Below are 26,842 nucleotides of genomic sequence, written 5' to 3'. Positions count from 1 at the left end.
TAAGGGTTTATAATTTGCCTTAATATCAGGTAGGGCAGATCTCTGCTCTTTGCTTTTCTTTCTTTTTTTTGAAGATTTTATTGGGGGAGGGGAACAGCACTTTATTGGGGAACAGTGGGTATTTCCAGGACTTTTTACTGGGGAACAGTGGTGTGTTTTTCTCAGGACTCATCAGCTCCATCCAAGTCAAGTTGTTATCCTTTCAATCTTAGTTGTGGAGGGCGCAGTTCAGCTCCAGGTCCAGTCGCCGTCTGGCAACCTTGTGGTTGAGAGCGCGTGCTCCAACCAACTGAGCCATCTTGCCACCTGGGAGCTGAGCGGCAGCTCATTGACTTCATTCTAGTTGCGGAGGGCGCAGCTCGCTGGTCCATGTGGGAATCCAACTGGCAGCCCTGTTGCCCAGAGCTCACGCTCTAACCAGCTGAGCCACCTGTCTGCTCCTGCTCTTTGCTTTTCTTGTGTCAGACTTGTAGCTATTCTTGAACCACATGTACCTTTATTTTTCCAAATATAACTTAGAATTAGTCCAGTTTCCACAAAATCTTGTTTTCCCCAATGAATTGAATTTATAGATTAACTTGGGGAGTGTTGACTTCTTTAGGATGTTAAGTCTTTCTATCCAGGGATCTTAGTTTACTGCTCCCTTTATTCAGGTCTCTTCCTTTAATCTCTTAGTAGAGTTAATTTTTTTTTTCCATAGAGCTCTTCTGTGTTTTAAATTAATTCCTAGGTACTTGATATATATTATTGCAATTATGGACGGTATTCTGTTTTCTATTGTACTTTCTCATTGTTTATTTGCTGATGTACAGGAAGTAAGTTTTTGTACAAAGATGAAGTCAGTCCCTACAAATCACCAGACGTTTATAGAGTATTGAGCTTTGAAACTAGATAGACCTTAGTTTGAATTCTAGCTCTGGTACTTTGCAGTGTGGATAAGTTACTTTAACCTTTTAAGACATCCATTTCCTCACCATAAAATGGGTATAATAATTCTTACTTCTGAGATGTTTGAGGATTGAGATAATACATGCAGGGGCCCTACCACATAAGGAATGCTTAATATGTGTTAATTTTCTAACTGCTTTGAGATTAAGATTGGTGATTTAAGAAGACTTCCCAATAAGAATAACCGATAGGATTCATTCCTCCTAGTTCCTAATATGTTCCTGGGCTACAGTCCTGCATTGTCTCATAGTAACTCTGGAATTACGTGTTTTGTTTACTTTTTTCTCAAAAGTATAGTAGTAGTTCATCTTACCATTTATTATGTTCTCTGGGATTTTTTTCCTATAACACATCCAAGAACATGAAAGTAAGTAAAAATTGCTTATGAACAGCTATAATAGCTATCACAAAGACTGTGCTATAATAGTCTAATAGGTTCTGTATGCTTCCCCTGAAGAGACCCCTTAGCCTCCTGCTTAATTTATTCATTCTTAATTCAGACACATTTCTGACAGTTTTATCATCTGATTGCCAAGTGTACAACATCAGAAGCAGCAAATTGTAAGGGAGGTGACTCAGGGAGTAGGAGTTATTCTTAGAACCAGCCCCAGTGACAGCAATGATAAGTGATAGCCTACTGCCTAAAAGCTGAGAAAAAGATATAAGATTACTTTTAAAAAGACCTAAGAACCCCAAAAGAAGAGATATCATCTGGAGTCGTTAAATGTAGGGGAAACTGCCCTGTATAAATCAGTAACCTATATAAGAGCATTATTAAAGCACAAAGCAATAATCAGTATTTGTAAAATGATCAAGAACAGTTTTTATAATATTACATATTATGTATACCTGGCAATGTGCTAAGCTAGAACTTTGTATATGATGCTACTGATCCTCATAATAGTGCTGAAAAATAAGTATGATTTATCTCCATTTATAGATGAGGAAATAAAGGTTCACAGGTTGCATAGCTAGTAAGGGGTAATACAAGAATTTGAACCCAAGTTTCTCCAGCCTCCATCTCCTATGCTTTTTAACAAACAAAATGGTACAATAATGCGGTTTTAAAGATTAACAAAAATCTGGTGGGAAATTTAAAATTCAACTTTGAAAGAAGATAAACTTATCCTAAACACTGCATTACCCAGCCGTCAGGTAAGCACTGGTGGAAACACTGAACTGTGGCCTCATTGAGTACTTGAGTCTAAACTCCTCAATTGCTTCTACTAACTGTAGGTAAAAGAAAGTAAAGTAATGCTGGGAAAGTTGTGACTAAAACTTATGTTGGTGAAGCTCTTGGGCAGTTGGCCTAGAGAAATGAGTCTACTAGGATAGGTTGATACATTTTGAGGAAGGCAGAATCTTTTTTTTAAAATTTTATTTTAATTAAAGTTTATTGGGGTGACAATTGTTAGTAAAGTTACTAGATTTCAGGTGTACAATTCTGTAATACATCATCTATATCTCGCATTGTTCACCACCCAGAGTCAGTTCTCCTTCCATCACCATATATTTGAAAAGGCAGAATCTTACACGTACAGTAGTCACCATGAGAAGGGAAGGATAGTGAGGAACTCTGTCAGGCTTCTTAAGGGGGGGGGTGCAGGCCTGTTGAGTGTGGGGAGTCACGCACCACTGCTCTGTCATTTCTGTTAGAACTAATAAATCAAAGCTGTTAGAACTAATAAATCAGCAAAGGTTCATTCAAATCTCAACAGTTTTCCAGAAAAAGAACTTGCAATTTGGACAAGGTCACTCCTCTAGATTCATGGGTGAAGTTGAGGAGTCTCTTTTCAGAAACAATTTTATTAAGAAGCAGCTGATTCACTCTCAGCTATAATAGGGTATTTGAGTTAACCACGTGCCATCCTGATATATGAAGAGTAAAGACATATAAGAACTAATTTTTGTTCACTTGACAGAATATTTCTAAAGTTTGTTGGGAAAAGCAAATGAACAAGAATAGCTTGGAATTTTTTTTAAAAGAACAGTAAGAGGATTATTGGCTCAAACAAAAACATACCAAAATGTATTATAAACTTATACTAAAATCATGTGATACTGGCACAGAAATTGACAGGTCATTGTTTTAGAGCAGATAATACTGAATAAGACCCTAGACACATAACTTAAAATACGCTAAAGGCAGCTTCACAAATCAATGACATGTAATGGGACTACCAAAAGGAGAGGAGAGAGAGAAAGGGGTAGAAAATATATTTTAAAAATAATGATTAAAATTGCCCAAAATTTGATTAAAAACATTAATCTATACCTCCAATAAGCTCATTGAACTCCAAGAATGATAAATACAAAAAGACATATCAGAGTCAAAATGATGAAAGCCAAAGCCAAAGAGAGCATCTTGAATGCTGTAAGAAAAAAATAAATCATCACATGCATGGGAACCCCAAAGATTCGATTCTCATCAGAAACAATGGAGACCAGAAGGTAGTAGTAGAACAACATAATGCAATGTGCTGAAATATAAAACTCTCAGCTGCCAATCTTATATCCAGTAAAATTATATTTCAAAAACGAAGGCACCCAAAGATAAACTGAAAGAATGTGTTGCTAGCAGACATGCCTTGTCAGAAATCCTAAAGGAAGTTCTATAGGCTGAAAGCAAGTGACAATAGATATTAATTCAAATCCATATAAAAAAATCAACACTAGGAAAGGTAATTATGTAGATAACTATAAAGGACAGAATAATTATATATTCCTTTTTCTCTTAAAAAGTATTTAAAAAATAATTACATCAAATGATGTGTATATACTTATATTGTTGAGCCTATAATATATAGAAATATATTTGACAATATCAATGAAAAGGTATATGGGAACAAAGATGTATTGGAGTAATAAAAAAAACAGATCGTTAATCTACAAGAAGAAAACTAGATAATAATTAGGTTTAACACAGCAAAAACTAGAAATATGTACTTGCTCTCCTTTCCTCAGCTTCTTTAAAAGAAATAAGATTATATAAGGTAATAATTATAACAATATACTCTTACTATCAAAGTAATTAGAATGTTATATTAGAAATGTCCACTTAAAAGAAGACAATAAAGAAATAGGGTAACAAATAACACATTAGACATATAAAAAACAAATGGCAGACGCAAATCTACCATATCAGTAATATTAAATTTGAGCGAATTTAAAAGCCAACCCAATTGTTAGACTATATAAGAAAACAAAATCCAATTATATGCTGTCTACAGGAGACACACTTTAGATTCAAAGATACAAATAGGTTGAAAGTAAAAGGTCAGAAAAACATATACATACAAATAACAACCATAAGATTACTGAATTGGCTATACTAATACCAGACAATAAACATTAAGACAATTAAATGTTACTGGAGACATAGAGGGACATTTTATAATGATAAAAGGGTCAATTTATCAGGGATATATAACAATTATAAGTACATGAACTTAACAAAAGAGTCCAAAAATACATGAAGTGAAAGCTGACAGAAGTGAAAGGTGAAACAGGCAATTCAGTAGTAATTACAGATTTCAATACCCCACTTTTCAAAAATTGATACAACTATGCAGAAGATCAACAAGAAAACAAAAGATATGATCTTATGTGCATAAAACCCTAAAGATTCCACCAAAAAAGCTGTTAGAACTAATAAATCAGCAAAATAGGCTAAAAGTCAATACACAAAAAACGGTTGCTTTTCTATACATGAAAAATGAAAAATCTGAAAAGGAAATTACAAAAACAATTCCATTTACAGTAGCATCAAAAAGAATAAAATGCTTAAGAATTAACTTCCTGTAAGTACACACTGTTCTCCAATAAAGTCCTGTTCCCCTTCCCCAATAAAATCTTTAAAAAAACAAAAGAATTAACGTCACCAGGGAGGTGAAAGACTTATACAATGAAAGCTGCAAGACGTTGCTGAAGAAATAAAGAAGACAGAAGTAAATGGAAACACATCCCACGTTCATGGATTTGAAGACACTAATATAGTTAAAATGTTGATACTACTCAAAGTGGTCTACAGATTCAATGCAGTCCTTATTAAAAATCCCAAAAATGTTTTGGCAGATATAGAAAAACCAATCATAAAATTTATATGGACTCTCAAGGGACCCTGAATAGCCAAAACAATCTTGAAAAAGAAAAAACTGGAGGACTCACTTTATGGTTTCAAAACTTACTACAAAGCTGTAGTAATCAAAAGTGTGGTATTGGCATAAAGAGAGATGTAAAACCAATGGAATAGACTAGACAGCCCAGAAGTAAATTCTCACATATGATTCTTGAGAAGGGTGCCAAGACCATTCAATGGGGACAGGACAGTCTTTTCAGCAAATGGTGCTAGAAGAACTGTATATCCACGTGCAAAAGAATGAAGTTAGACTCTTGTGTAACTCCATATACAAGAATTAAAATGGATGAAGGACCTAAAGGTCAGATTTAAAACAATACCACTCTTAGAAGAAAACAGGACAAAAGCTTCATAACATTGGATTTAGCAATGATTTCTTGGATATGACATCAAAGGAACAGGTAACAAGAAAAAACAGACAAATTGGATTTCATGAAAATTTTAAAAAATAGTGCATCAAAGAAACTATCCACGGAGTAAAAAAATCAACCCACAGAATGGGAGAGGATATTTACAAATCATATATCTGATAAGGGATTAATATTCAGAATATGTAGAGAACTTCTAAAACTCAAGAAGAACCAAACAACCCAATTCAAATATGGGCAAAGGACTTGAATAGACATTTCTCCAAAGAAGATATGTGAATAGCAAATAAGCACATGAAAATATGCTCAGCATCACTAATCATCAGGGAAATGTAGAATATTGCACACCTGAAACATGTTATAAACAAATGTTACCTCAATTTTTAAAAAAACTGCTATGAGATGCCACTTCACACCCATTAGGATGGCTACTATCAAAAAAACAAAATAACAAATGTTGGTGAGGATGTAGTGAAATTGGAACCCTGTACACTGCTGGTGGGAATATAAAATGGTACAGTTACAGTTGCTGTGGAAAACAGTATGGCAGCTTCTCAAAAAACTGAAAATAGAATTGCCATATGATCCAGCAATTCTTCTTCTGGGTATATGCGCAAAAGAATTGAAAGCAGGGTCTCAAAGAAATTATTTGTATACCCATACTCATAGTAGCATTACTTACAATAGCTAAAACATGGAAGCAATTCAAGTGTCCATCATGTGAGGAATGGATACACAAAATGTAGTATATACATGCAATGGAATATTATTCAGCCTTGAAAAAGAAGCAAGTTCTGCAATATGCCACAACATGGATTAACCTTGAGGACATTATACTAAGAGAAATAAGCCAGTCACAAAAAGACAAATACTGTATGATTCCACTAATGTGAAGTACTTAGAGTAGTGAAATTCATAGAGACAGAAATTATAATGGTAGTTGCCAGGGATTGGGAGGAGGGGAGAATGGGGAGTTATTGTGGGATCAGTATAGAGTTTCAGTTTTACGAGATGAAAAAGTTATGGAGACAGATGACGGTGATGGTTGCACAACAATGTGAGTTAATACCACTGAACTGTAGACTTACAAGTGATTAAGATGGCAAGTTTTATGTATATTTTACCACAGGTTTTTTTAAAGTACGAAAAAGAAAGACAATTAGAACCAGTAAATGAGTTCAGCAAAGTCACAGGATATAAGATCAATATACAAATATCAACTATGTTTTAATATACTAGTAATCAATATTCCAAAAATAAAATTAAGAAAAGAACTCCTTTTATAATAACATCAAAAAGAATGACATACTTAGGTATAAATTTAACAAAACAAGTAGAACACTTGTACACTGAAAACTACAAATAAAGAATATGTAAATAAATGGAAAGACATCCCTTGTTCATTATTGAAAAGACAAGATTGTTAAGATGGCAGTACTCCCCAAATTGATCTATATATTTGACGTAATCTAAAATCCCAGATGGCTTTTTTTGTTGTTGTTGCAGAAATTAACAAGCTGACATTAAAATTAATGTGTAAATGCAGGGGACTCAGAGTAGCCAAAACAATTTTGAAAAAAAGAAGAAAGTTGTAGATTCGTACTTCCTAATTTCAGAATTTACTACAAAGCTACAGTAATGAAGACAATGGTGTACTGGCATAAGGATAGACATACAAATTAATAGAGTACATGGGCAGCGGTTTGGCTCTGTGGTTAGAGCACAGTGCTCATAACACCAAGGTCGCCAGTTCGATTCCTACGTGGGCCAGTGAGCTGACCTGGAGCTGAGCTGCACCCCCACCACTAGATGGAAAACAACGATTTGACATGGAGCTGGTGGGTCCTGGAAAAGAAAAACACTGTTTCCCAATATTCCCCAATAAAAATAAAAATAAATTTAAATTAGTTAATTAATTAATTAATTAATAGAGTACAATTGAGTGTCCAAAAATATACCCTTCCATTTATGCTCGATTGATTTTTGACAAGGGGACCAAGACAATTCAATGGGGAAAGATTAGCTTTGCAACAAATACTTCTGCGATAATGACACCTATATGCAAAAGAATGAAGTTGAACCTCTACCTCACATCATACACAAAAATTAACTCAAAATGTATTGTAAGTGCTCAGATTATAAAACTCTTAGAAGATAACAGGTATAAATCTTCATGACTTCAGATTAGGCAATAGTTTCTTAGATATGATGCCAAAAGCATAAGTGACAAAAAGAAAAAATAGAAACTGGACTAGATCACAATTTAAAGCTTGTGTGCTGGAGACAATGCTGTGAAGAAAGTGAAAACACAACCCACCCACAGAATGGGGAAAATATTTGCAAATTGTATGTCTGATAAGGGTCTAGTATCTGGAATATATAAAGATTTCTTACAACTCAACAGTAAGATAAATTAATTTTCGAAATGGGGGAAAAGATTTGAATAGACATTTCTCCAAAGAAGATGTACAAATGGCCAATAAGCACATGACAAGATGCTTAACATCACTAATCATTAGGAAAGTGCAAATCAAAACTACAATGGGATACTATTATACAACCATTAGGGTGGCTATAATAAAAAAGACAGAACAAATGTTGGTGAGGATATGGAGAAATTGGAACATTGCTGGTGAGAACATAAAATGAAGATATATATCCACACAAAAACATGTCCATGAATATTCATATAGCACTATTCATAATAACCAAATGGTGGAAACAACTCAAATGTCCATCAGCTAATGAATAGATTAACAAAATGTGGCATATCCATACAACAGAATATTAATTCAGCTATAAAAAGGAGTTAACTACTTATTCATCTACAACATGAATGAACCCTGAAGTACATTAGGCTAAGTGAAAGACACCAGTCACCAAAGGACATATATGGTTATATTTATACGAAATGTTCAGAATAGGCAAATCCATAGATTTCTTATTGCCAGGGGCCTGTGGGAGGTGTGAATGTAGGATGATTGCTAATGGATACTAGGTTTTTTTATAGGGGGTATGATTTAAATGTTCTGGAATTAGATAGTGGTGATGGTTACACAATCCTGTAACTATACTAAAAAAAATTGAATTATATACTTATCATACATGAGTTGTATGGCATGTTAATTTTATCTCAGTAAAGCTGTAAAGTAGAAAGGAAAGTAAAATAGATTCCCAGATAACCAAAAATTAAGAGAATTTATTGCTACCAATTTGCCTTAAAAGCAGTATGAAATGATGTCCTTCAGAATGAAAGGAAATAACACTAAATGAATAAGTAATGACCACCTATAAAGGTAATTATACAGGTAAATATAAAAAGTAGTATAAATATATTTTTCTCAGTTATTTACTTAACTAATTAAAACAACAATCGCATAAAACAATTATGAAATTGTGTGTTGGTTTTAGAATAAAGGTATAACATACATGACAATAATAGCACAATGGAGGGAAGAAGAGAACTATAGCAGAACAAAGTTTATACATACTACTGGAATTATTTAGTATTTATTTGAAGTAGTGTGTAAGTTAAGGTGTATATCATAATCCGTAGAGCAGCCATCATGAAAATAACTAATAATATAATTAAAACCCAAAAAAAGAATTAAAATAATTCACTGGAGAATATCTGTTTAACCCAATAGAAGGAAGAAAAAGAGGAACAAACATAAAAGCAAAAAAAGTATGAAGCCCATAACAACTGCATCAAATGTAAATAGATTGAACACTATAAAAAGCATGAGATATTTGTAAGAGTAATACTTCAGATTCAAAGATACAAATAGGTTGAAAGAAAAAGAATAGAAAAATGTGTCATGCAAACAATAATCATATGAGAACTGAAATGGCTGTACTAATACTAATACCAGTCAAAATAGACTTTAAGACAAGTAACACTACTCTAAAAATGGGTAAATGACAGTCTTCAGATTCATTTGTTTACAAGAAACAAAAGCTCCTCTAGCTATTTTATTGTAAAGATATAACAGGTAGTCTCAGCCATCCAAGGACAAGAAAGAAAAGTGCTGCACCCAGGGAATAATGCTGGAAAGGCAGGAACAAAGACTGCCTACTCTCATGGCCGTGTAGCTCTTTCTGCCTGTCTGTTTCACCAAATTCTGAATCTCTTAGCTCAAATTATCAAGACTCTGGCAAGCCATGGATTGATTTGACTTGGATCAGCTGTTTGCCGCGTGTCCAAATAGCTGTCACTATTATAAAGATGGGATTTTTGATTATCTGAGAGGCAGGTACAGACAGAACAAGCAAATTAACTGGTATGTCTATGATAGACATAGACCAGTCATAGAAGTAAATAAGGGTGTGGAAAAAAATATGCAACCTTAGCAATCAAAGAGACAGAAATTTAAATAGCAAGAGACTTTTTTGCCCATTAAATCATCAAAGATTAATGATAATCCATGCTGACACACTCCTGGGAGTTAGGACAAATTGGCCTAGAAAACGATTTTACAATATGTATTGAGGACCATTAAAATGGACATAACTTTTGATGTAATAATTCCACTTCTAGGAATCTATCCTAAGGGAATGAATAATCAGACATACAGATGAGATTTATGTATGTGATCTTTGTAGTATTGTTTATAATACAAGAAATAGTATAACAGTATAAGTTTCCGATATTACAGGAATGTTTAAATTGATAAACTTATATGATGAACATGCAATTAGTAAAAATCATGTTTTTGAAAAGTGATGAATGAAAAGTTCTCACAGTATGATCTTGAATGGAAAACAAGATGCACTTCTTGATATATACAATATTTGTAGTATGAAAAAGAAAAAAAAATTGAGATTTGAAATGATATGAAGAAAGAAGCCAAAACCATAACAATCTTAACCATGGTTATATCTGAATGGTAAGAATACAAATTATTTTAATTTTTGCTTTTCATTTTCACTATACTTTTTTTTTGTTGCTTTTTTTTACATTTTCTGAATGAGAGTGAACTTGAACTTTTGTAATCAGAATAAAATTGTAAATGTTTAAAATGAAAAGAAGTGGGCGTCCGGTCAAGATAGCGTACGGTGAAGATGGCGTAGTAGGTATAGACGCTGTGTTTACCTTCTGTTACGACCACATCAAAATTACAACTAAACTACAAAACCACCATCATTGGTAATTGCCTAAAATCTTGGTGAACTGAAGCCCTACAACTAAGGATATGCAGAAGAAGCCACCTCGAGACTGGAAGGAGGTGCGGAGATTCAAAACTGGCTGGTCCCATGCCAGCATGTGACCATTAAAAATTGGGAGGGATGGGGCCAGCCCGGTGGCTCAGGCGGTTAGAGCTCCATGCTCCTAACTCCGAAGGCTGCCAGTTCGATTCCCACATGGGCCAGTGGGCTCTCAACCACAAGGTTGCCAGTTCAGTTCCTCGAGTCCCGCAAGGGATGGTGGGCAGCGCCCCCTGCAACTAAGATTGAACATGGCACCTTGAGCTGAGCTCCCGGATGGCTCAGTTGGTTCAGTTGGTTGGAGTGCGTCCTCTCAACCACAAGGTTGCCTTTCGACTCCTGCAAGGGATGGTGGGCTGTGCCCCCTGCAACTAGAAATGGCAACTGGACCTGGAGCTGAACTGCACCCTCCACAACTAAGACTGAAAGGACAACAACATGAAGCTGAACGGCACCCTCCACAACTAAGATTGAAAGGACAACAACTTGACTTGGAAAAAAGGCCTGGAAGTACACACTGTTTCCCAATAAAGTCCTGTTCCCCTTCCCCAGTAAAATCTTTAAAAAAAAAAAAATTGGGAGGGATATTTGGTGGAGGTCCCCTCAGAGGAGCGAAGGGTCCCAGCCCAGGGTTCCAGTGCTGGGGAGAGAAGTCCCCATAATTTCTGGTTGTGAAAACCAGCGGAGATTGTGACTGAGTGAGACAGAGGGTGGAGGGAGTCCCAGGCACTACTCTAAATGGGACCGTGCACAGACTTACCGCCAGAATCGCTGATTGTGAGCTCCAGTGCTGGATCAGCAGCTGGGGAGGTGACAGGGACATGTGAGGAACTGAGTTGTCTGGCTTCAGGACCAGTGGAAGGGACAGCTTTCTCTTGGACGGAGGAGCTGGTGGAGGCCATTATTTCTTTGATGAACCCTCCCCCTTCCCAGTGTGCAGATGCAGGCAGCTGCCATATCTGAGTCCCTATTGCTACACCTCTTGCTGCTGGTTCGCCATGCCTTGGTGATTCTAGAACCCACCCTGCCCAACTTTCGGGCACACCCATGCGGCATCCAGTGGCTTTTTTGTACAAACTGCCTGCCTTGGTTCATGCTGTAGACTTTCCTAGGGTCTCTCAAAAGTTTGCAGAAACAAGACAAGCAGCATCTAGCTTGAGCATGTCCTGAACCTCTGGCAGAGCAGCCCTAAGCTCGGCACTAGTGGCAGGTGGCCTTGGTTCGTGGCTTGGCCTCTCAAGGAGCTTCCGAGCACGGCACAAGTGGCGGCCATCTGCAGATTTTTTTGTCGCTCCTGCCAGCTGGCCCTGGGTGGGGCACAGGCTGTGACTGAACTTGACCTGCAGAGGGTCCCCTGCCAGGTGGCCCTGGGGCTGGTGCCCCAGGAGCCAGCTTCAAAACAAACTGGAGTATCACCCAGCTGCCTCCAAGGATGACACACCCAAGGGGCAGATTGGGCAGGCACCAGAGCCCTGTGGAGGCAGATCCTGTTCTGTAGGCTTCCCCTGCACCACAACTCCTCCACTGTAGTAAAGGCCAGTCCTCACAGCCAGTAAGCCCAAGAGTCAGTCCCTACCATCAATGTGCAAATAGCAACAGAGACTCAACTACAAGAGGAATGCACACAGAACCCACACAAGGGACACACCTGGAGTACACGGCTCAAGTGACCAGGAAGATTGCTCCACTGAGCCTCACAGCACACCTACTACATAAGGCCACTCTACCAAGACTGGGAGACTGGGAGATATAGCAGCTCTACCTAATGCATAGAAACAAACACAGGGAGGCAGCCAAAATGGGGAGACAAAGAAACGTCCCAAATAAAAGAACAGAACAATACTCCACAAGAACTAAGCAAAATGGAGAAAGTAATCTACCCGTTGCAGAGTTCCAAACACTGGTTATAAGGATGTTCAGTGATCTCAGGAAGAACAGCAACAAAGAGAAAACGTAAAAATGGAGATAGAAAACATAATTAACACATCTTATTTTAATATAAGACCTGGTATATAATATAATATAATATAATATAATATAATATAATATAATATAATATAATATAATACCGGGTCTTATATTAATTTTTGCTCCAAAAGACGCATTAGAGCTGATGGTCTGGCTAGGTCTTATTTTTGGGGAAACACAGTATGAGGGTTTCACCAAGTAGTAAAGGAAGGATTTGTACCTTACGTGGCTCAGTTACAAATGGTAACCAATTTTGCTGCTGTGCCAGATACTGTGCTAAGTGCTTTTACATGCATTTTGTCCTCATTACAACCTTTTGAGATATAAGCAGCATCATCCCCATTTTATTTTTTTTTTATTTATTTATTTTTAAGATTTTATTGGAGAAGGGGAACAGGACTTTATTGGGGAATAGTGTGTACTTCCAGGACTTTTTTCCAAGTCAAGTTGTTGTCCTTTCAATCTTAGTTGTGGAGGGTGCCGTTCAGCTTCATGTTATTGTCCTTTCAGTCTTAGTTGTGGAGGGCGCAGCTCAGCTCCAGGTCCAGTTGCCATTGCTCGTTGCAGGGGGCGCAGCCCACCATCCCTTGCAGGATTCAAACAGGCAATCTTGTGGTTGAGAGCCTGCACTCCAACCAACTGAGCCATCCGGGAGCTCAGCGGCAGCTCAGCTCAAGGTGCCGTGTTCAATCTTAGTTGCAGGGGGTGGAGCCCACCATCCCTTGTGGGGTTCGAGGAGTTGAACCAGCAACCTTGTGGTTGAGAGCCCACTGGCCCATGTGGGAATCGAACCGGCAGCCTTTGGAGTTAGGAACATGGAGCTCCAACTGCCTGAGCCACCGGGCCTGCTCCATCATCGCGGTTTTAGAGATAAGTGAACTAAAGCCCCTAGAGGTTAAGGCATTTGCCCAGAGTCACGTAGAAAAGAAGTAGTGGAATCCAGATTGGAGCCAAGTATGTCAGACTCCAGGTCTGTATTCTTTGCTACTATATGCTATGTATGCAAAGTTTCTGCCAAGGTATCTAGACTGCAAGAAGAATTTAGTAAGTGTTATTCCTATGAGTAACTTGTTGTTTGCTGCACATATTATAATGTAATATATAATGCTCATATATAGCATGTATAATAATGTAAATACTATTACTAATAATAAAGATGTCATCTTGTCATTGAGATTGAGGAACTTCCTTGGGAAGTTAGCAATGCTATAAAAATCCCCCAATGGAATCATATTCAAAAAACAGCATATGATGAGCATCACTAAATATTGGTTGATTTAATAATCATTATTTCCTTCTGTCTCATTTATGAGCGTCTCACTCCTCTGACTCCTTGGACCCTACACACTCTGTCTCATAATTCATTCAAGGCAGGTAAAAGAGCAGTGCTGGCCAAAAGATGGAGCTAGCATTTCCTTTTGAAGATCGTGATATTGACTCATTTATTCAGCAGACATTTATTGAGCACCCATTCTGCTATGCATTATTGAGCACCCATTCTGCTATGCACCATACTAAGGTTAGAGAGACATGAAAATTGCAAATTAACACTAAAGTATAAAGCAAACCAAAAACTCAAATCCCTAGGAAATGAAATGTTCATTTCGCTGTGATTCTCCGATTCTCCCAGGTAAATGTAGTCACTCTGTCCTTAGAGCACTCAGAATAATCTGTTCCGTTTATCAAATCACATCCCTCCCATTGTATTAGTCTGTCTGTGAGCCTGCCTATCTCCACACTTGACTCCTATAGGTGAGTTTATCTTTCATAGTGGTCAGGGTATGACTGCTACAATTCTGCTTTGGAGGATTTTTGCTGAGGGTTTTTGTTTTTTGGTATGGCCTGACTGATGCATTCAGTCATTCCCTCAATAAATATTTACCGATACTTACTCTATGCCATGTGCTGTGCTAGATAGTTCATAATAAATCGGAATGATAAATAGGACAATAGACAAGGGCAAACAAACAAGATCCTAGGCCTCAGGGGAACTCACACGGTCGCTTGAAAAGAATGTGTTTTCTTTGTACAAAGTCAGCCAAGCATTTGAACCTATTTATTGTATTTTTCAAATTTTCTGTGACTTTAAATGTATTTTAGGTGGATTTTATATGTCATAGCTTGATGGTAGTATACTAAAGCCCCCCACTGTAATCGCATTTGTGTTCATTTTCTTCTATTTTTGTTTCACATTTTGCCAATAAAATAAGATGGAAAAATTGATAATAAAAGAATGGGCATAGGACTACAAATCAAAAGAGAAACAATATTAGTAGGTAATATAGTCCTCCAGGCAAAAAGAAAAGCATTGAGGAAGACAAATATTTTATATTGGTAGAAGATATAAGCTATGAATTATGCAATATATGATAGAATGTCAAAAAGTATAAAATACATTATAAAGTAAGAATAAACTTTTCAAGTAGAAAATTCTGGGCAGGGAAGTAGGTAATTGTGTGGGCAAAGGGAAGTTTGTATGGCCCAGGAAGATTCCCCCTGGAAATCCCAGTCATTTAGAATTTAGTTCCTAAAGAAGCAACAGGGCTTGTTGCCGTGTCCTGCAATCCCAGAACCATCTTGGGTCGTTTGGGCTTGAAGAAAGTGATGGCAGTAGGGCTGCCTGCACTGTTGTGATCTTTCCAGGTGAGGAACAGCAGGTTAAAGACTTGAAGCCGGGCTGTCTGGCTGCAGAGCCGAGGTTCTTCCCAGGGTACCGCACTGCCTCCTGGTAGTAGCAACTGGGCCAAAATCCCCAGAAACCCACCTTATATGCCACTTAAAAGAGACCAGCTATTGCTTTAAATGCGAAGTTTCTGAAGTCTCACACAACTCCAGTAATTATGAACATTGTTTTGTGGGGCCTTCAGGAGCTAAGAACATAGACTTTGTACTGATGTATTTGTATTTTTTTTATCTCTCTCTATTCCTCTTTCTGTATTCTTGGTGCGTAGAACAGTAAGGCATATTCAATTCATGAAATTCAATTCAAATAGTCATAAGTGAGTATTTATATAATTAGTGCATTTCTTATCTTAGAGAATGGCTCCATCATCTAGCCATCTGCCCAAGCCAGAATTTTAGGAATCTTAGACTCTTTCCTTTACTCCCTCCCCATAAAAATCCATGACCAGATCCTGTGGATTTATCTCCTTAATAGCTTTGTCCCCAGCCCTCTCCATCCCCTCAGCGAGCACCTTTGTTCAGGCCTCTTGGGCCACACATTTGTACAGTTGCCTCCCAACTGGTATCAATGCCTTTTGTCTCTTACGCTTTCAGCCAAGTCAGCTTCAAACCAGTCAATATCACTCTCCTGCTGACAGTCTTTAACCATCTTCCTATATTTTCAGGATAAAGATTTAAATTCCTTAATACTGTTTTCGAGACCCATCATGATCTGGCCTACTTTCTAATCTCACCTCCCATCACTGCAAACCTACTTAGCTCCAGCATTATCTAACCTGATATCTCATGCTGAACTCCATACCTCTATGCCTTCGCTCATACTGTTCCTTCAACCTACAGCATCATCTCCCCACCTTTTGTCTCATTAATTAATTTCTACATAATCTTTGAAACTCAACTCCTGCTGGCTTTTTTTTCAGGATGCCCTTCCTCATTCTTTTAGTTGTAGCCCTCTTCTGTGCTCTTGTAGCATTCTTCTATCTTGGTACTTAACACACTAGTTGATGTACGTGCCTATCGCCTCTGCTACTGAGACTGCAAGTAACCAAAGACAGAGATTCTTTTACTTTATTCCATTGGAATCACCAAAACCTAGTCTAGGATCTGGCCATGATAGTTTCTTAGTTTAAACAAGCTTTTATGACCAAATAACGATGTTTTTATTTTCTAGGTACATGGTTCAGTGGCCTGGTGGCCGAATCCTGCATCGCCATGAGCTAGACACCTTCCTTGCACAGGCAGTATCTACCCAGCTTTATGAACCAGATCAACTTCAAGAACTCAAGGTGATTTGATCTATCCTCATTTAAATTCTTTATTTCATGAGCCCAGAGCTTTGCCTGGAGCTAGGGAGAAGAATAAGTTCTATAGGTAAATGTTTGATTTACTTCAACCAAATATTATGTCTGTTAATAAAACCAAGAGGTGCCTGCAACGCTGTTGCCATGCTGATGGGTGAGAATGGATAGAAAAGATGAATATTGTGCAAGACAAATAAGTTGTGGCCCATAGACCATGGTAAGCTTTCTGACTCTTCAAGATACACTACAGGGGACTTATCCTGGTGTCCCCTGTTCATCTTTTGAGTAAATGTCCACCCTCCCTCCTTTCTTTCCCCAGTTTAATTGAAATAGGATTGATATATAACACTGTATATGTTTATGTTGTACAGCATAATCATTTAACATACATATATCATGCAGTGAACACTACAGTAAGTTAACATCCATCATCAAATATAGATACCAAATATATACATATATTTTTCCTTGTGATGAGCTCTTAGGATTTGCTCTCTTAACAACATTCCTATGTATCATACAGCAGTGTTAACTGTACTGTAGTCATCCTGCTGTACATTACATCCCTAGTCTTCATTTATCTTAATGACTAGAAGTTTTGTGCCTTTGATTACCTTCATCCAATTACCCCACCATCCACCCCTGCCTCTAATAACCTCAAATCTCATCTTTCTTTTTTTAATTTTTATTGGGGGACAGTGTGTTTCTCCAGGACCCATCAGCTCCAAGTAGTTGTCCTTCAGCCTAGTTGTGGAGGATGCAGCTCAGCTCCAAGTCCAGTCGCTGTTTTAATCTTTAGTTCCAGGGGGTGCAGCCCACCATCCCATGCGGGAATTGAACGGCATCCTTGTTGTGGAGAGCTCTCACTCTAACCAACTGAACCATCTGGCTGCCCCTCCGGAAGCTCAGTGGCAGCTCGTTGTCTTCATCTAGTTGTGGAGGGTGCAGCTCACTGGCCCATGTGGGAATCGAACTGGCAATCCTGTTGTTCAGAGCTTGCACTCTAACCAACTGAGCCATCCAGCCGCCCTTATCTTTCTTAATACATGAGTTTGGTTGGGTTTTCTGTTTTTTGGTCTTTTTAGGTTCCATATATAAATGAGATCATACAGTATTTATCTTTCTCTGTCTGACTTATTTCACGTAGCATAATACCCTCAAATTCTGTCTATGCTATCTCAAAATGGCAGGGTTTCCTTTTTTATGGCTGAATTATATTCCATTGTATATATATATATATATACCACATCTTCTTTATCCATTCATCTGTCGATGAACAACTTCCTTTTTAAATAATACTTATTGGGTGTTAGAGGGAAGTCTAGAACAGCATAAGGAAGAAAATGAATCCATAGTATAACTGAAGGCAGTAGAACATACCATGTTTTCCCGAAAATAAGACCTAGCCGGACAATCAGCTCTAATGTGTCTTTTGGAGCCAAAATTAATATAAGACCCGGTATTATATTAATTTTGGCTCCAAAAGACATATTAGAGCTGATTGTCCGGCTAGGTCTTATTTTCGGGGAAACAGGTTAGTAGGTTAGAGGGTAAGCTCTGAAGCCAGGCTTCCTTGAATTTGAATCCTGGCTTCATTGCCTCCTGTTGGTGTGTCCTGGGACAGGTTATTTAACCTCTCTAGCATTAGTTTCCTTACTTTTAGAGTTATGAGGACATTAAATAAAATAATAGATGCAAAACACTTAGAATGGTGCCTCACCTATTTTAAGTATTACATAGTACTCAATAACTTTTACCTATTAATACAGGACACCCCTCCCCCAACTTCAGTAGCCATGAACCTTTGAAGCCCTAGGATAAACTAGAAGAAGATCAAGTCCAACAAGTCTTGATTTTGGAAAATCTTAATTCAAGTGAGGTCAACTAAGGGAAAGACAACACAGTCTAAGATGAACAATGGGTGATTCCTTTTTACTATAAATGTAATGTTGCTTGGTTCTACAGCAGTTACTGACTCTAGACCACACCTAGAAGGGGACCTGCAAGTATATTCCGTTTTCCTATTAAAGCCATCTAACACACCAAGTAGAGATAACCACTGTGAATGTTTTGATGATTTCTTCCAGTTTTTCATCATGTACGTTTTACATAGCTGAGATATTGTTGATGTAACTATACATTGTTTTTTACTTAACATAGCACATATTTTCTATGTCTTAAAAAATTTAGTAAATAACATGTTATCATTTAGTTGTATCATTTAATTATTATAATGTTGGCCGTTTTTTTTCTAGTTTTCCCCTATTATGTGTAATGTTACGATTAGCATCTTTATGCATTGAACTTTATTCACATCTCTACTTCCTTAAAATAGATTTCTAAAAGTAGAATTTGAGTCAACAAATGTGAACATTTCAAAGTTCTTGATACATATTGCTTAATTGTAATATAAATTCCTCGTCAACTTTGTATGAGCATGCCCATTTATTTCACTGCATCACCAACAGCATTGGGTATTCTTTTAGTCTCTAGTTTTGTTTTGTTTTTTCTAATCTGACAAGCCAAAACAACAACGACAACAAAAACTGGTATCTCAAGTTGGTGGCTTTTTAAAGTTTCAAAACATGTCTTTTTTGTTGTTTTTGTTATGAGCATCTTTCAAACCATCTCAGGAAAGAAATGGATAGAAGCTGCTTGTTCACGCAAATGTTTATATTGAAAGGCAACATGTTCAAATTTGACTGGAATAATCAGCATAACAGAAACAAGAGTAAATGTAACCAATAACAGTAATTTCCTAATATGTTTTTTGCTCTGTGGTGGTTTTAGATTGACAAACTGGATGCTCGAGGTATCCAGCTCGCTGCCCTCTTCATGAGCGGAGTCGACACGGCTCTGTTTGCTAATGATGCCTGTGGTCAGCCAGTCCCTTGGGAGCACTGCTGCCCTTGGATTTACTTCGATGGCAAGCTGTTCCAGAGCAAGCTAATTAAAGCGGGCCGAGATCGAGTATCCCTGGTTGAGCTCTGTGATGGCCAGGTACCAGCACGTCGGGCAACTGCTAAGAGCCATCTCTGATTTTCTGTGGGGATGAATGTGCAGGGAGGGGAACAGTGCAAAGACACTGGGGAGGGAGGTAGCAGAAGTGGGAGAATGTGGCTGACCTTGACCTAACTTGGTCAGTGATAGTCCCAAAGGCCCAGAGTCTGATATGTACATGTCATAAAATCATATATTGGAAAGCTTTTTAAAAATGAGCTTCATGTTTTCATATACCTTTTCTTACTCTGAGCATTTCTTCCCCGTGCAATACCCAGATATACTATATGTCTGTCCTCCAATTCTTAGAATTTCATCTCCCTTATTTACAAAAATGTAAGTCAGTTTTTCAAGTAATGATATTTTTGTAATGGAACTATGTTTGGAAATAGAAGAGTGTAGTGATGTAGATAAGAGGGTAAAAAGCAGGGGATTTATTTTTATTTTTATTTTTTTTGCAATGAAACCTTGAGAAAAATGAGGGAAGGCAAGGGAAAGGAACCCTTACTTATTCCTTTATCCATTTGGGAGGAATGAGCTGAAGAACCAGAGCAGGGGTTGGCAAACTACCCCCAAATTCCAAAATTTGGAATTTTTATTCCCATAAAGTTTTATTGGAACACAGCCATATTCATTTGACATGACAGAGTCGAATAGTTATAACAGAGATCATATGGCCCATCAAGCCTAAAATATCTACTATCTGGCCCTTTTCAGGACAAGTTTGCCGACCTCTGGCCTAGAGGCATGGACCTATCCTGGACAGGTTGGGTTCTCTGATCCTGGGTATGGGGGACAAGGTTGAAAGGCTTTGTATATGTCAGGGTTTTGTTCTCTCTGGTACCTCCCTCTTGAAAAATGGCCTAGCCTATTGCTGGCTGTGTGATAGACCATCAGTAAATACTTATTGTTATATTTGTCTTTCTTGACCTAGTCAGTGTGCCTCACAAGCCCTGGGTCAGAACTAGTATGGTGGCAGTGTGGTGTGGTATGAAGAGTGGGGGCCTTGGTGCCAGACAAGCTTTCCTGAGTGTGTCACTTTGGTCATTTAACTCCAGGCCTTGATTCCCTTAACGGGTATTGACTCATGAGATTGTACCTAGAGTGCCCAATAAATACTGTACCTGAAATATAGGAGAAATTTAAAAATGGCAGCTGCTATTATTATTCTGTTCCTCATTTGAAGGCTGACCTGGCAACCAAAGTGGAAAAGATGAGACAGAGTATCCTTGAAGGAGTCAACATGAACCATCCACCGCCTTCTGCTCTACTTCCATCACCTACTTTTGTGCCTCCCATGGTGCCCTCTCTCTACCCTGTTTCACTTTATTCCCGAGCCATGGGCTCTATGCCACCTCCCCCTCAAGGAAGGAGCCGGGGCTTTGCAGGTCAGTACCTAAGCATGAGGTATTTGTCATCCTCAATCTGTTTCATAATAACCCATGTAGTAATTATTGCCAGTTACAGAATCAGCAGTTTCACATACATTTATCTCATTTACTTTCTATGTTGTGTGGTAGCTTGAAGAGGAACTTATTGAGATGGAAAGGTGTAGCCTGGGGAAGAAAGTCCACTGACTTTTCCGACCACTGTCTATAGAGGTGGTTGGTCTCTAAGGATTTGACTATCACCAACCAAACTCCTGAAATAACTGATACAGAAACCAAGAGCCATTTGATTACTTTTGAGAACTATAACTCATGTGACCTGGATCTTCGTGGTTGCTGGTGAGATCACTCAGTCCCCATAGGCAGATGTACAGAGGAGTTGCAGGAAGAGTAGTGGGAGGTAAGAGTAAATGACTAGTGTCGGCAGATGACTATAGTCTGATGTTCCCATTTCCACTCTGAGGGTAGATCTGACATATTTCCAGAAGCACAGAGAGAAATAAGCCATAGACCATGCCCTCCAGGGTATGTGGTTTAGTGGGGAAAACAAATACACACACACACACACACACACGCATACACGCATACACACGTATAAGTTATTAAATTATGGTGACGCCTGACTTGCGGCTTAATGTGAATAGACAGTCATGCTTAGGTAGCTCAGATACTAATCCTGAGAATGCAAATAACCTGTACCCTGGTGAAACAGGATATTTCAATAGGGACATTTTAACATGAAATATAGAGATTCTGTGATCGGTTGGGAGTGTCATTGCTATGGTCAAAGGTGTCTGTAGTCTATTGCTCGTCACTTTTAAAAATAAAACTGGAAATTGAAGTCTGTGTTAAATTGAGGGTCACAGAATTCAGTATGGATGTTTAGCACAAGATCATGATTAGATGAGTCCTGTTCAGTCAGGTAATGGTCAAGTCTTATAAACCAGGGAGCCAGCCATTCATTCCATCCCTTGAAGGTGACTTCACGGATCCCTGCTCTCATTCTTTGCCTTTTTTTTTATTTTTAAGATTTTATTGGGGAAGGGGAACAGGACTTTATTGGGGAATAGTGTGTATTTCCAGGATTTTTTTCCAAGTCAAGTTGTTGTCCTTTCAATCTTAGTTGTGGAGGGCGCAGCTCAGCTCCAGGTCCAGTTGCCGTTGCTAGTTGCAGGGGGCACAGCCCACCATCCCTTGCGGGAGTGGAGGAATCGAACCGGCAGCCTTGTTGAGAGAACGTGCTCCAACCAACTGAGCTATCCAGGAGCTCAGTGGCAGCTCAGCTCACGGTGCCATGTTCAATCTTTAGTTGCAGGGGGCGCTGCTCACCATCCCTTGTGGTACTCGAGGAATCAAACTGGCAACCTTGTGGTTGAGAGCTTGTGCTCCAACCAACTGAGCCATCGGGAAGCAGCTCAGCTCAAGGTGCCGTGTTCAATCTTAGTTGCAGGGCACGGAGCCCACCATCCCTTGCGGGAGTCGAGGAGTTGAACTAGCAACCTTGTGGTTGAGAGCCCACTGGCCCATGTGGGACTCGAACCGGCAGCCTTTGGAGTTAGGAGCATGGAGATCCTACCGCCTGAGCCACCAGGCCGGCCCTCATTCTTTGCTTGTTGACTTTACAGTGTCTCAGAAGACAGATGTAAGGCTAGATTCTCAGGAGGTCCTTACCATTGCCCCAGCTCCCAGTGATGGCTAGTCTCCAGTTACTGGTCGTTCATGAGGAGCCTCCTCCCTCCTGAAAGGCCACAAGATCTCCAAATGCAAGTCTTCTCTTGCCCTCTTAGGATGAGCTAGCACCCTAGTTCCTTAGGGTTCCACTTGTATGTAAACAAAGGGCTCTTTACTAATGACCTGCTAAATGAGTGAAGGGTTATTAACATTTGGGTTTTCTCCATAAACTAAAATTAAAGGTTTTTAATTTTAGAACTAGAATTACTAGAACTCTGTGCTCTATGAAGGCTTCCTTTTGTGCCAAATTACAAAACTCTACTGTGCCTGTGAGCTCACACACACAAAAGTTGGAATTTCCTCTTTTAAGGAGATATCATGCTGTCTTGTCTTGAATTCGTTCTGGTTTTCCACTATTGCTATTCTTGCTTTTTTAATGATAAATTGCTGTTAGTTTAGTTTCATTAATTTCTGTTTCATTTGGTTGTTGGGCTAATCCTCCAGTGTATAGTGATACGTATTTAAATCAAAAGTGATTTGGGCCTATAATTTTCCAATAATTAGATTTTAAGACATTCGTTCTCTCAATGTGTATTGAATGCCTGCTGTGTGCTGGGCTCTGTAGTTGAAAAATGAATCATCCACACTCCACTTGCTAAAGTGGGTGTGTATAGATCTTTAACCCCTGTCCCTAAATTTGCCTCCACCATGACCCTTTGTTGTTATCATGAAGTCTTTATCATAAAGAAATGGAAATAAGCAGAGTAGGTGGGCTGTAGAATCTTTTGTTCCGCCTCTTATCCTACCTTGCACTTAACCACTCATTACTGCTGTTCTTCCTCTCTTTCCAGGTCTCCATCCAATACCACCCCAAGGAGGAAAACTAGAGATTGCCGGGATGGTTGTGGGCCAGTGGGCTGGCAGCAGATCCTCTAGGGGCCGAGGCTCCTTTGGCATGCAGGTGGTTTCTGTCGGTGGGCCAGGAAAGGGGTATGTATTCGAATAGGTTGGTATGAGCTAGTGTCAGTCAGGCATCCTTGAGAAAATGCCCAGCTATTGAATCCTATTAAGGTAAAGGCATTAACTAACTTTCCATTTTGAAAGCCAGTGTTCAGTTTAGTTCAGGAAACATACTAAATGCCCTGCCTTGATGAAAAAGTTTTTGCCCCTGGAGGAGGATTCTGGGACATAGAGCAATTTAGTGTAATATAGAAATGACACAGAGAGAGAGAGGTTTGCACAGAGGTAGCACAGAGGAGGGGCATCTAACTTAAGAGGGTCACAATTCCTAGAGGAGGTGAGTTGTTAACTAAGTGAAAATGGGAGTATGGGCTTAATATGTTCCTCATGATCACTTTTCCCCTCACTTTCTAAAGGCATGGAAAAGAACAGACTGGTAGAGGATCCAAAGGACATAAAAAAGGATATAAACAAGTAAGCACCTTTTTGAGATTATCTAGCTTATGTTTGATACTTCTTGACATTTTTTGCTAAATTGCAAGAGATCAGATCAGGCATGGAAACCTGGGAGCTTTCATAGCTTCTCCTGCCATTTGATTTCATTGCTTTGTTCTCTAGCGGCCTAGTGAGGGTTAGCTTGCCCAGGCCATTCCCGCAGGACTGCAGAGTGTCATCCTTTTCACTGAGTGAGGCCACAAGATGGAAACCAGATACTGTGTCCCAAAGACCTTTACGTAGGCTAATATGTGCTACATGCAGCTATAAAGGGGCCAGGGTGAAGTTAACAGTGGGATTGCCGGCAGTATGCCTCACCTTCTGAGGGGCTACCAGAGATTCTTACAAAATTGGTCCGTGGCCTTTGCTGAATATGGGAGAGGAGGAGGTGTTACCATTCTCCATATTCTTAATGGCTCAGAATGGTCTTAAACTTTCTAACAATCTACACCTTGAATTACATCACAGTCCCCACTGGTCTTCATTAGACACAACCCTGCTCCCCCCCCCCAAATAATAAAGGCCTATTCTTATAGTGATCCAAAGTCTTGCATTGGACTCAGACTGCTAGGCTCCTCATAGTATAGCAGCTACCATTTCTTGAGTGCCTACTTTCTATCAAGCCGTCTCGTCTACGACACACTTCATATGCAGTCTCTAATCTTCACAAAGGGTCACCGACTAGACCATACTGCAAGGCACCTTTGTCGTCAGTTCTCAATCTCAAATCAGCTCTCCTGTATACAGCGAGGCCTCATTACATCCATGTTAACCCCATTGTCTAATGTTTTCCCAAAGAATACAGATTTGCTCTAATGTTATTTTGAGCCAAAAATGGAGCTAGAATGGTAAGTCCCCCACGTGAAACATTTTATAATGTACTCCAAAGTCAGAAAGCAATGACCTTGGAATTTTTTCCAAAGCTTCTCAGCTTTTTCCAGAAGCTGTTCAGTGAGGTAAACGGGATTGCACCTAGAAGGAAAACTGGTCATTCAGCTAGGCTCCCATAAGGCAGTACAGCCTTGTTGAATTCACCATGATTCAGGGTCTGATCATATAGTCTAAAAAACCTCATATTTTGGTACAATAAGAGGGACTCCATCTCTCAGTGGTTGGCTTACATTAACCAAGATCACAGAAATAGCTATAAAGCTATGGCTAAAGGAATGGGGTGTGGGGACGAGAAGGGAGAGAGTGAAAGATAAACTACTGACTTATGGTGAGAAGAAATAATTACCATGATATATTATACACTTATTCTACTCCAGTCACTCATGTAAATACGTGTGAGATTTATTATTCTTCATTTTAGACAGGAGGCAACTGAGGCTCAGAGGAATGAAACATCTTGCCCAAAATTATCCATAAAGTCAATATCAGAGTTGACATTTCAGCCCGAGCTGACTCAACCCAAAGCCCTGTGCTGTGCTGATTGCAATACAGTGTACCAACTCTAATTGTTAGAAACAAGAGCCAGACCTAGGCCTTGACTGACTCTAGTGACTATGCTCTTAACCATGTCTACCAGAGCTTTTATTCTCAAAGTGCAAGCTGCAAGGGAGGCCACGGTGTCAGAAGTTTGCTTGGGGACATGGAATCAGAACAGTAATAGTACCTGGCATTTGTTGAGTTCTTACAGAGTGCCAGGCACACCATGTTCTGAGTGCTTTATGTGGAGGGTCTCACTGAATCCTTATAGGAACCTGTGAAATAGATACTATTATTCTCTTTTGCACAGATGAGGAAACAGAGAAAACACGAGATAGCTGATGATCCTGTTTCTCTTGGCTAAGATTTCTGGGGACACTGTTATCTACTGTAGAGGTAGCCTATCAAGGCCATCCTCATGCTGACTTTGTTTTCAGCGAAGGCGTCTTCCCTGGACCGAGCTGCTACAGATTACCTTGCTGACTTCCCTTTTGCTGTTCAGTCCCCCTTTCTTCAGAGTGTGAGATAATTCACTGTTCCAGCGTATTAAATCTGTTTACATTATAGTCATGTCTTCTGGAGAGTATTCCTAGGCCTCTGGAGTTTTGTGTGTTTTCAAATTCTTGAGTCACTTATTTGTAATGTTTTTCTTTCTTTGTTGGCTCCCTGGGGGGGGGGCTAATTCTATCCATTGTGTGTAGATTTTTACTAGTTTTGTTTTATCTCCAGATTCTTCAGCAGCAGTTCACAGTAGCCCCCATATTGTATACAGGCTTTGGAGCCAAATGATCTAGCTTTGAATCTGGCTCTGCCACTTACCAGTTCTGGGACCTTGAACAAGTTACTTAACTTCTCTGTGCCTTGGTTTTCTCATATGTTAATTGGAAACATTGATGTCTACCTCACAGCGTCATTACAAGTGTTAAATGAGATGATATATGTAAAGTTTAGCATGGGACCCATAACACAGGAAATGCTCAATAAAAATTAGTAGTTATTTATAATTAACCACAAATTCAACGGAAATTAGATTTCCATTATGTATTGTATCTTAGTGGAAAGAACAAAGCCTTTGGAGTCAAACAAAACGGATACAAGTCTAGGCATGCTAGTGACCTTGGACAAGTCATTTTATTTTTCTGAGCCTCATTTGTCTTATCTGTAAAATGAACAACAGAGTCGCTGGCATGCCCAATCACCTAGTAATCAAGCTGTTAGTATTCCTATTAACACTCACTGAGAGCCAGCACTGCTGCAAAGTAATGCACTTTGTGTCATTAGCATTTCGAT

General features: G+C 39.0%; 1 protein-coding gene across 2 annotated transcripts in view; it reads left to right on the top strand.

Annotated features, from left to right (window-relative positions):
• Window positions 1-26,842, top strand: part of FAM120C (family with sequence similarity 120 member C) — an 86,061-nt gene that overhangs the window by 53,870 nt on the left and 5,349 nt on the right. The window contains exons 11-15 of one of the 2 annotated variants that reach the window (XM_019710841.3): window positions 16,481-16,595; window positions 19,401-19,610; window positions 20,797-20,998; window positions 23,521-23,659; window positions 24,046-24,103. In XM_019710841.3, the coding sequence (XP_019566400.2) occupies window positions 16,481-16,595; window positions 19,401-19,610; window positions 20,797-20,998; window positions 23,521-23,659; window positions 24,046-24,103 (724 nt within the window). The remainder of the gene's footprint in view (window positions 1-16,480; window positions 16,596-19,400; window positions 19,611-20,796; window positions 20,999-23,520; window positions 23,660-24,045; window positions 24,104-26,842) is intronic. The other variant, XM_019710842.3, reaches the window with a different exon arrangement.

This window comes from Rhinolophus sinicus, chromosome 18, assembly GCF_057876585.1.
Source record: "Rhinolophus sinicus isolate RSI-liver-muscle chromosome 18, RSI-T2T, whole genome shotgun sequence".
In the NCBI taxonomy this organism is placed as follows: Eukaryota; Metazoa; Chordata; class Mammalia; order Chiroptera; family Rhinolophidae; genus Rhinolophus; species Rhinolophus sinicus.
This window is presented reverse-complemented; position numbering and strand designations above follow the sequence as displayed.